Source organism: Grammomys surdaster, unplaced genomic scaffold (assembly GCF_004785775.1).
Source record: "Grammomys surdaster isolate TR1022 unplaced genomic scaffold, NIH_TR_1.0 545, whole genome shotgun sequence".
NCBI classification, from domain to species: domain Eukaryota; kingdom Metazoa; phylum Chordata; class Mammalia; order Rodentia; family Muridae; genus Grammomys; species Grammomys surdaster.
The window spans coordinates 108,568-120,081 of NW_021604964.1; the positions used below are offsets into that span (position 1 = coordinate 108,568).

The 11,514-nt window shown below is 41.9% G+C and overlaps 1 protein-coding gene across 1 annotated transcript; it reads right to left on the reverse strand.

Moving 5' to 3' along the window:
* Positions 1-217: 217 nt before the first annotated feature.
* On the reverse strand, positions 218-11,305 carry LOC114633169 (serpin B9-like). Its single transcript, XM_028781779.1, has 7 exons — positions 11,189-11,305; positions 9,167-9,344; positions 7,782-7,919; positions 7,206-7,323; positions 5,218-5,360; positions 2,589-2,744; positions 218-1,164 (listed from the first exon to the last, which is right to left on the reverse strand). Exons 2-7 carry the CDS (start codon positions 9,332-9,334, stop codon positions 763-765), a joined length of 1,125 nt encoding a protein of 374 aa, XP_028637612.1. The 5' UTR covers positions 9,335-9,344; positions 11,189-11,305; the 3' UTR covers positions 218-762.
* Positions 11,306-11,514: the final 209 nt, after the last annotated feature.

Sequence of the window (11,514 nt, forward strand, 5' to 3'; positions counted from 1 at the left end):
AGATTATATAATAATCCGAGGCAAGCATTTCAGGATGATCAACTGCTAATTATTAGCTTGTCCCATTATGGCTCCTGACACAATGTGTTTGAAAGGGGATGAAGATAAGATCCTGGCATGCCACTGATATTTACCTACAAACTGTTGGCTCTGTACACAAGAATAATGGCACTAAAACTGGAAAAAGCCACAATAGTAGCTATTATCCAACCATTACTGAAATTTAAGACTCTTTTTAAACTTTTATTTATTTTTAAAAATTTACATGTTTGTGCGTAACTCTGAGTGAGGATGTGTGCATATGCAGGATGCTGGAGCCAGTAACAGCCAAAGAAAGGCGTCAAGTCATGGATGGAAGCTGGGATTTCCAGAGGTTGTAAGCAGCTATGTTGGTGGTGGGAAATGTCCCTGTGTCCTCTGCAAGAGCAGCAACCTTTCCTACCATCTGTGCCTTCTCTCCAGCTCTGTCATAGCATTCCCACACAGTGAAATCAGTTCTAACTTGCTATAAATTATTGGCTATAAATTATGGGTATCAGTGGCATAGCAGAGGGTATATGGCATCATTAGACATAACTTGGCAAAAGGCACAGATGCATTCAGAACAGGGAGAGCTGAATGCTGGCATCATAATACCAGACTGACAGGAAGAAAGTGCCCTCATCTTTGAACATGGTTTCCCCCTACTTGCCCATCCTGACAGAGATGTAGGAATGGTGGAGATACTGAAGTGTGAACTTTCCTCACACAGTAAATGTGCCTTTATGGAGATGAGAACCTGCCACAGAACAGGATGCTGTTGGTTTTGTTGTGCCTGATGAAGAAAAGGAAGGGGTGGTCAGCACAGAATGTTGGGACAGAAGAGGCACAGCAAAATTCTATGACGGCAGAGGCTGCTGCAGCCTCTGTGCCTTCCTCGTTGACCTCCACTACACTCTTGTGAACAAACTTGGACACACACAGGTTTCTCTCTGGAGACATTGCTGCTAAGTCAGCCTTGTCCCCTTGGAAGACATCCACCATTCCCAAGTGCTGAAACACAGACTCCATGTCATAATCTTCTTGGAGTTTAAATTTTGGAAGGAAAACTTCAACATCAGTGTTCTCCATAAAGTCTGCTTTGGTCCAGGCTATTAACTTCTCAAAGGTGAGATTTTCTTCCACCTGACAAAGAAGAATTAGAGAATTTCAGATTCACTGTTGAGGTCTTCCTCAGAACCACAGAGCACTCCTATTCAAGGCACACTGTTTATTCACATGAACAGGCAGTGTGACATACCACTGTCCCAGTAAATCGTATGTGTCCTCCCTGATGGGCATGGCTGACAAGCAGCCCAGGGATAAAAATACATGGCTGCCCTCTCTTAAATCACTTCTGAGATATCTTTTATTCCAAAAGGTGTCCATGTCCAGGTGATAAATGGTTTAGGTTATGCTTCCTTTTGTTTTCTTGAACTACACTTTGTTTCAAGATAGTGAATCACTGTTGCTAAAATAAAAATTGAAAAAAAATCTGAAAGAAATAACTCTTGTTGTGAGCCATACCAGAGGCTGATCCAGGGCAGAACACTATGTGCTTGGGGAGCTGTTATGGCTTGAATGTGAAATTCCACCCAAAGGCTCATAGCAGACCCTTGTTTTGAAGCTTGTGGCAACATTTTGGAAGGAAGACAAAATTTTAGACACGAAGTGAGTCTAGCTGAATGAAGGTCGTAGTTGCTGGAGGTGTTTCTTGGAAGCTTGGCTTTGATCCTATGTGTCCTTTCTCCTTTCTGTGCTTCCTGCTAACCAAAAGATCTGTATTCCCTGCAATGTGCAGCTGCTACGATACCAACCAGTGATGGAACAGGTAACTTAAAATGAATGCTCTGAAACTGTGAGCCTATATAAATTCTTTCTGCTCTAGGTTATTCATGTCACACATTTTGTCAGGGATGAAAAACTAGTAATATCTCAGGGAAATTATGCCACAGTTAGGGAGCTGGATACTTGGAACTATGGAGCTGGTCTGCTTACAAAGAGCCCTTAGGTCATGCACACTCTTCTGCCCACCATTCAGAGAATGGCTCACACACCATGGGAAATCCTGCTGCAGGAAGATCAAAAACTGTTATCATGAACTGCTTGACTCTGCTCTCCCCAGCTGCACCCCTCTTCTTCCTCTTTGTTAGGTCAAAGTGAAACAATTTTTCTACACATGTTCTCAGATATTGAATACAATACTGACAAACATCATGACATGGATTATATTTATGGAGGAGGATTATTTTCCAAGAACTGTGCTAAGTTTACTGTATGAGTTGTCCGGATTTCATGCTATCAGGTAGGCATTGCCCATTCTAATGATAAATTTATGTCATATGGCAAGAGCACAAAGCCTACAATGGGAGTCTTGGACATAGCTTTGAGTTCAAAGCCCAGTGCCAACACACACAACTCAAAGCTGAGTCTGTGAGTACCACCCACTCAACTGGTACTAGCCAAGGTAAAATCATTTAGTTCTGTTCTAAAGACAAAGGATACCAGGGACAATGGATTCTTCTTGAAGAGATTTAGAGTGATGAATGCTGTGGACTCTCCTGGCTCACCTTGCTGATGTCCACGCCATCATCTGGGAGCAGGACCACGAAACTCAGCTCCATGTCTTCATATGGCATCACCAGCACTTGTGCCTGCACCTCCTTCACATAGGCCAGGTCAAATGTGTCTTCACGACACATCATCTGCACTGGCCTTTTCTCATCCTGAACAGAGAAATACATGACATAAAGCATATTATTGGGAGCGGTCAAGGTTTTCAAATGAGATGCAGTTAATTTCAGGCCTCACAGTGAAATATTCAGCACACACAATGTAAACAATATTCATGTTTCAGTAAACAATGTCTACCCTCCTCTTCCTGATTTCATTAAAGATACTGAATGTAAGCAGATATGGGACAGTTAGGCTGTTTCCTATGTGGTAAAACACCATGCCAAAAAGCAACTTAGGGAGGAAAGGATTTATTTCATAATACAACTCTCAGGTCACATCCATTACTGGGAGAATTCAGAGCCAGAGCTAAGCTGAAGCCGTGAAGGAATGCCACTTACTGGCATCTCCCCCATGTTTTCTCAGCATGCTTTTAAGACTATCTGCCCAGTTTTGGCATCACCACAACATGCTGGGCCCTTCTCCAGTAACCATTGAGAATATGCCCAACAGATTTGCCTCTAGAGGAATGTTATGGAGTCAATTCCTCAACTTAGAGTCCTTCCTTTTTTAGCTTGGGTCAAGTACACGCATGTGCATGCACGTGCATACACACATGCACACACACACACAAGAACAAAAAACAAAAACAAAAAATCAGGACAGGGTCTAACTGCAGAAAGTCAACTGTGTTATCTAGAAAAAGAAACATAGCATTCACACATTAATATTCTAAAACCCTAGAGTTGGGTTTGAATGTTCCACAAAGGCTCATGTTTCAAAACCTTTGTCCCCAGATAGCCACTACCAAGAGCTAGCCAAACTCTGAGGAGGAAGATATTAATGGAAGAAAGCTAAATATTTCAAAAGGGGTTCTTCTGAAGGCACTGTAGCTCCTTTGTGTTTCTTTCTTTTGCTTCCTGAGTGCTGTGAGGTGAGCAAACCTTCAACATGCATTTCCACCATGCTGTGCTTTACCACCACAACCTGGAATGATTGGGCCGGTGGACCGAAAATAAAACTTTTAGAACCATGAGCCAAAATAAACACCTCTTACTTTTAAGTTGATTATCCCAGAGAGTTTGTTACACTAATGGAATGATGACTAACATAACAGATGCAGGACTTTTATCATTTAATGTGGCCAACAATCATATCTAAGGAAACAGCACAGTCAATTATGATTAACAGAAAAAAATCATAAAATAGACTGGAATATTTTCATAGTGCTGTGATGGGCCTATGGTCAGATGCATCATCTCAGAAAACAGCCTGACAACAGGAGCACACAGGCTCAAAGGTTCACTATGGGTCAAAACTTTCTAAGCCATCACAAAGCAGAAAGCTCAAGAACACAGACACTCATGGGCTTAGGGCCGAACTACATACAGATAGCCCATCAGGGGGAAGGGAACTCCCAAGTTAAATTACTCCACGATGGGAACCATATGGACATGTTTCTATGTGATACAGAAACAGTCTGATAACCCATCACAAAGTAGAAAATTCTTGTCAACCCATTAAAAGTTAGGGGAGCATCTGGATATCCTTTTGTCCTTTATTCCAGCAGGTTCAGTTCTAATAGTTGATCAGTATTTTTCAAACTTTTAAAGTGTTTTCATCATATGTGAAGATTTTAATTACAGTGGTATAATAAACATAAAAATTTGCTACAGACCATTCATAATAAAGGTTAAATTCCCAAGTTAAAAAAAAATCTCATTCTTTTACAAACATTTTCAGAGTACTGTTAATAAAAAGAGAATGGAAAGTTTAATATTTGTAATGCTCCTAAACATATTAAATTATATTTATAAGTACTGAGTAAACTCTTCTAATATCTACACTAACTCAAGTTATATTCTAATTTGGACCGAGATCTGAATCATTGTTTTCAATATTAGAAAGCTATAAATACTACTTAATAATGATAAATTGACCAGTAATTTAAAATGCTTATTTTAATTAAAACATTATTTATTATATAAATGTTTATACACTCCTTTCCACCCTGCTCATGCGCCATACATAGTTTATACTACCTTAGCACCTATGTTTTTGATTTCTTGAACTTAAAGGAAAACGTAATTTTGAAAATTAGGTAGAAACAAAGCTTTATGAGAAATGAGGAAAAGCAGCGTGAGCCAACAACAGAAGGCAAAGTCATACAGCAGCAAACACTCCTTATTCCCACCATTTTTCTGTGGAGTTTATCCTTTCATTTAGAAATATAAATCTCAAATGGTGTTTGTGCTTTCCTGTTTTCTTTCTTTCTGGTCTGAGAGTCAAGGCCAGCACCCCACACAGGATATTCAGTCTCTACCACTGAGCCATGAGCTACCCATTCACGATTAAAGCTTTCCATGCAATTTCTTCATCACACCGGCATGTATTTTTAGATGCTGTTCCTTATGTTATCTACTTTAAAAGATATTTCCACTGCGCATTCTTTGTGAAACTGTTATTGCCACTTTCCTTTGAAATATAAGGAAGTTGTCCTTTGAATGTTTGGGTGCTGTTTCTTACCTTGCTTATTTTAAAGGGCATGTCCATTGTGTATTCTTTGTTAAATGGTTGATGCCACCTTCCTTTGAAATATAAGGCATTGACGAGAACCAGTCTGGTCTCTGAATCAACTGAGCCACCTAACAACAACTCTGGAATTTTGCCTATTGAGAAAGCAGAGACTTCATTCAGTTTTCGTTTATATGTGTGTGAGACATAAACTGGTAAGACATCTGGGCAGATCTAAGCATCATGTTTCCATATTTGCTGAATTTGGATAAACATATCAAAGATAAATCAAAAGAAAACACTAACACCCATATTTGACTGGAGGCTACAAACCCTGGAGGAACATCATCAGGTGAGGATGACGAAAGACTTGTAGGTCCATCAAGGAAAGCAGGTTTGGGTAAAGCAAAAAGAGAGATTTCAGGATGGAGAACAAAACAAGCAGGAAATGTGGAAGGAGGAGGGAACAATGGTTACCCCCCTGGGGTGGTTACTGTTGGTTACTATCTTAATTGGTTCTGGATTCAAACAAATAAACAACTTGTCTCTGCCCAGAAAGACTAAGTAATGGACAGAAAGCTCCCTAGGGTGAGCAACACAATGCTGTGCTGCCAGATATACAGGTCTGAGAAAGAAGCAGCCCTGCTTTTTTCTAATTGCCTTCAGTCGTTGCTGTAGAGTGCACTGTTCAAGCCACTGTGCCTGCCAATTTTAGCTGACGATTGATTTGGCCATCATGATGATAAAGACTAGTGTCTCTGCAGAATCCTCTAGGCCTTCCATGCCAGACTGAGCCTGCTAAAGTCTCCATTCTCATAGACTCAACAGCTACCAGATTTTCAGTCTCTCCACATGCAGATGGTCACTATCCATTCAGCCTGTATTGTGTGTGCCTATCTACTGAGTCCTCTCCATAATATGTACCACTCTGTTCCTCCAGCGAGCCCTTACTAATACACTAATGTTAAATACAGGGTCTCATCTGGTGCTCCATGGTCATGCCCAGGTCTAACATACCACAACATGTCAGCAATTCAAAATCAGAAAGATATTGGTGGAGGAGGCACAGGTGAGTGCTCTCCATCACTAGAAAAGAAAATGTGGGTAAAGGGACAGATTCCCTTCTTCTCTGTTAAGGGATATCCTTTCCCTGATCAAGGCAATCCTTGATAATTTACAATATCAAGAGTGCAGAAGAAGTACAGACTGTAACAAGAAATGTGCAAATAACTGATGAGTCTAAGAAAAGATTCTCATTCTTTACTCTCTGTCCTTTAGCAGAAATAAGAATGTACCTAGAGATAGAGAGGGATCTGAGTGGTTCAAATATCAGACAACAATCTCAAAGACCAATGTTGGAACCTGTCATCTCTGAAATAAAAGCAAATAAAGTTCAACCCCACATGGGAAGCTCTTTCAGGTTAATGTATCTGAGCAGCTGACAGGGTCTTCAATGGAAATCAAGTCTAATTCTGTCAAATGTAAGTAACCAATCTGAAGCAGAAAATGTAGAAGCAGAAATAGAGGTCCTGTTCAGAGGTAGAGGTGGAGAGAGCTGAGACAACACAGACTGTGGGAAGAAGCAGTCCTAGAGCAGGATTGTGGGGAAGGTCTACCCATGAATCTCCTTCTCAGAGACGACAGAGTCACATGACCTGGGAATGCTGCAAACCCCTCATGTCTTCTAATGTAAACTGTTAGATTGAAAATAAGGCCCATGAGTTTTCATCACATTTGCGTCAGTCCTTCTGTCCTAGGGAAATATACAAACAACTCTGTGTTTAAAATCTAAGTGGCTGAGTAGAACCTCCATGAATTTACAGAGCTCTAAATTATACCAGATGGTCTAGATAGTCTGGATGACTTTGACTCTGAAATAACTGTGAGATCCGTCTGTGGTAGGGAGAAGGGGAATTAAAAGAAAGGGCATAGAAGGAAGAAGAGACTGGGCAGATGGAAAGGACAAGAATGTAGTGTGTGAAATAATTTGAAATTCTGACCTTCAGTCTGTTTGGAGACCCATGTGTTTATGTGTCTCCTAGACTCTTCTGCATCTTTGGCAAAGGAGAGCTGTTCCATCTCCGAATGATAGAACTTAAGGGAGGACTCCTTAAAGGTCTTTAAAGAGAAAATATTCAGGGAAGTAACATTACATAATGACATTTCAGCAAGCATTCCAAACTATTGAATACTATGGCATTAAAAACAAAAACAAAACTAAAATGAATGTAGACATCACTTTAAACAACCAACATCTTTAAGTACTGGAACTTTTCAACTGAGACATGAGTAAATAAAAATTACAAGTAGTCAATTTAAAAATATTTCAAGGTATCATTATAGAATTGTGATCCTTGGGGAGATTATTTAGGTGAGTCTCATGATGTAGCCTAAGCTGGCCTAGAACATGTGACCCTTCTGTCTCAGCCATCAAAATAAAGGTATTATAGATATGTAGCCTCACACTGAGTAGAGCATGATCTGTAATTTTCTCAAATTCTCTAGGGTCCTTCTCCTAGGATCTACAACAACAACTACCTTGCATTCAATTGATATTATTCTACTGATACACTTACTGGGAGGACTTCACAAGTTTTGTCTGCAAAGAGCCTATTGGCCACTCTAAGGGAGTACTTTCTGTCTGACTTGTTCAGGTTACTGAGAAGCCACTGGAAACCCTGATGGATGTCTCCCTCTTTGTTCAAACCAAGTGCCTGGGAAGGAAAAGATGAAACATTATGAGCTCAATGATAAAACATTTTGTTTCAAAAGGAATTGTCAAGGTAAAGAGATGGCTCAGAAAGTAAAGTACATGAGGATCTGAGTTGGACTCTCACTGAGCATAGAAGATGGCCCAGTGTGCATGGAGGTCATTCCAGCACTGGGAGGAACGTGAGAGAGAGTAAGACACACAGCGATCACTCCTGGCCCCCCAACAAAATAGATAGACAAGGGCATGTATACACACACACACACACACACACACACACACATGCATTCACATATATGGACATACATGCTATACAATATATAAGCTCTCTGTAAATGTTTATTAGTGAACCTAAACCTAGAAAAGACCACGAGAACTTCCCTTAGGAAGAAGCCTCTCTACATACTCATGTCCTCATGGACTGTTTGGAAATGATAAGGATGAGCACTTAGACCTGAAAGGATCTTCATGAGAAAGAAAGTCCTGGCAAACTACAGAGCAACAGTGATGACTTCCCACTGTGAAGCTGTATGCTGAGGATTTTTTCCTCAGACAAACGGCTCCTGCCTGTCCTGGAACCCTCTGAGGTCAGAAACCCATTCCTAATCTCCTGGAATGCTCTCAGGATGCTTATTAAAAGTAATCTACCCAATGCCCAGTTAGGACATGTAACAGCTCCACACATTTGCCCCGTTCAGTATTTTAGCTGAAGCAAGGCATACTGGACAAAATTAAGAGAAGGAATTATCCTTTCTTGCCAACAAATAATTACAAAACCTATTGCTCTAAAAATAAGATAGATCCCTGCAAACTCTCTTTCAAATAATTTCAACATCTTTTTATCTTCTCACATTGCAGTACTTGAGACTATACCTAAGTTGTAACCCTAAGATGCTCCTTCCATCTTTGAAAAAAAAAAACCTTGATTTTTTTGATACTAATTTGCTCAGGCTAGTCTTGGACTTGGGATTCTCCTGTCTCAGTCTCCTTAGTAGCTGTAATTAAAGGTTTGTGTCACCAAGTATAGTATTATTTATGTACCACTGTTAATTGAATTCTAGGCAAAATATTCAGCTATCTCCAAGTTATTACTCAGGAAATCTCATTGCCCTTAAAGAAGTCTTACTGGAAGAGACTCTGTCCTTCCTCTTTAGCCCCTGCTCCACGAAACAGTGTGTGCATATTCCTACTGTTTCCTTCTTAGCAGCTCTTATGCATGTAGCACAGGTGTGGATATGACCGGGAACTTACCTGAGATATCTGGACAGCGGTCTGTCCCTTTGCCCCCAAGAGGACCATAGCTAGAGCAGAAGAGATGCTCACAGGAGAATAACACACATTTTCTGAAGGGTTGTCTTGACATAGCATCTTCAAAAGATGGATGGCAAAGGTGCCATTTGCTTCAGACAGAGTGTTCATGATGCAGAGTCTGGGGGGGAGTGGGGAAGGAGATATAAAATTCAACATAGAGCTGAAGGTTCATTGTTCTGAGGCAGGGAAATCTGGGACTCTATTTCTCCTTGTCATTTCAGTGGTCATAGGTACTTTAAATTAGATTTCAAAAGTTAATTCTAGGCCATAGTCTTTCCAATTTTAAGGTTATTAGCTAGGTTTGGTCATTACAGCAGGCCAAACTAGCTTCTTTCTCATCTACACAGGTAGAAGGAAGATCATCAGGATCACAAACACAAAACACAGCAGAGGGAGGTGGTATTCAGTTCCCTTCCATACAGACCAGCTCCTCTCTTCTGAAGAAGGTAGAGTTGGAAGAAGGAAGAGAAAGAAGAAGAAGAAACAAGGGAAAAAAAACAACCAACTAGGAACACTGGGTCCTCTTGCCTGACTAAGCAACTCTGTATTCTGGCCTCTGCTTGTGAAAACTTCTCCTGAGTTATCCATGAGGAATTAGAGAGTACCCTCCCCATTTTGGAGATGCTACAGAAAAGACTGAGATGCTGAATGAAACCCAAAGATAAGCTGCCATTATTGTTGTGCTGTGTATCAGGGAGCATGCCCCTGCAGTGGCTGCTCAGGGGACCTTGCATCAGCTGCAGGCACCCTGGCTGCTTTTCTACTGAGCATGCCTCACCTCCCAGATGAATGGACATTTTGACCCAGACTAAGTAACTGCTCCTGATACCTAAATCCAATTCTGAGACACTCCATCCAGTGGCTGTGCTCTCACTATCATATGAACTTTGAACCCTGGAAGTGGGTTCCAGAGTGCTTCCTACTGTGCTAAAATGCAGACTAAAAACCTAGGGAGCCTCAGAACACCCCAACCCAGGCTTCTTCCCACTCCTCAGAGGGACTCAGCATCCTGGGATTGTACTTAGCTCCTTTAACTCCTCCCCTTAAGTCTTCCAGGGCTATGGGGGAAAGGTGGGGCTGCTTTATTTCCATGACTTATTCTCTGGTTGGTCCTCTCAACTGACCCAGCTTGCATGCCTACATTCCTGTACACCCTTATGACACTTTAAAGTTGCTTCTGAGTCCTTGAAGTGCTGTTTATTCCACCTCGAAGGTCACTTCCCCCATCCCTGTTACTGAGTTCAAATTTCTCACTCTTCTCACATTCATTGGAACAGGACAGCCTCAGGGCCTCTGCTGTCCTAGCCTAGTGCAGCTGCCCCACCCCAGGTCTGCTCAGCACTCCTAAGCGTAATCCTTTCTCTTACTGATTGCTGTCCACCATCCTCCCTCCTCTGGAGCTCTGTGAAGGTACAGGAGATGTCTGCCACTCTAATAGTAAGCGCCTGGTTGCATACTCAGAGAAAGCAGATGCTTGATTACTCAGATAAATAATCAAAGACAATATTGCTGTCAACATGGAGGTAATTGTTTTATAAGTGGGAATGAGCAGTGCTCAAATTTAGCCTGGAGCTCCCAGATGTTTAAAAGGCCCGGAAGTAAGAGATAGATTACTTTCCAATGTCCCCAAGGAGAAGGCAGAGACCTTCAAATTGCGTAGTTGGTAGGGACTGAGAGGAAGTATAAAAAGAGGCCAGTGGAGAGGCTGCCAAAACCTAGTTCCCTCGAACTAGTTGAGGAGGAGCCAACACAGCTTAGAATACAAGCCCTAGGAGCCATCTCCCTGCCATTGGGCGGCTGGAGTTTCTAGAGGAGTCACCATTTAAAAAGCTCAGACAACACCTCCTGTCTCTTTCCCTAACTCAGCAGTCTTTGTTTCCCCTCCTGGACTCAGCCTATGCCTTGTAAACCTGACCTCTGTGCGTCCCACAGCGCCACCCCGAGCCAGGTGCCCACACCTACCACTGTTGTGGCTTCTCAATCCAGCATTTGCAGCCTTGATGCTCCCGGTAGCCTAGCAGAGCGACCTGTGGGACTCTGCTGACCCTATAGTCATACAGTACTGGGCGGGCGGAGACTCTGGTCGGGGGGGGGGGGGGGGGGAGAAAGTGGCTCAAAGTGAAAGTAGTAGGAGAGGAGCTTTGCTGTGTGCCGAGAAAAAAATGTCTGTGGGATTTTTAATAACATTCAGGACCTGTGGGGTGGCGGGGTGGATGGGGAAGGTGCCCAGTATCCAGACGCATTTCCATACACCCAGCCTCCTCTCCTGGCAAACACTAATCCATTTT

Coding starts and splice junctions, on each gene's coding strand:
- LOC114633169 (XM_028781779.1), bottom strand. CDS start 9,334: ATGAACACTCTGTCTGAAGCAAATGGCACCTTTGCCATCCATCTTTTG. Junction 7,920..9,166: donor CCGCTGTCCAGATATCTCAG/GTAAGTTCCCGG, acceptor TTTCCTTCCCAG/GCACTTGGTTTGAACAAAGA. Junction 7,324..7,781: donor AAACTTGTGAAGTCCTCCCA/GTAAGTGTATCA, acceptor TTCTCTTTAAAG/ACCTTTAAGGAGTCCTCCCT.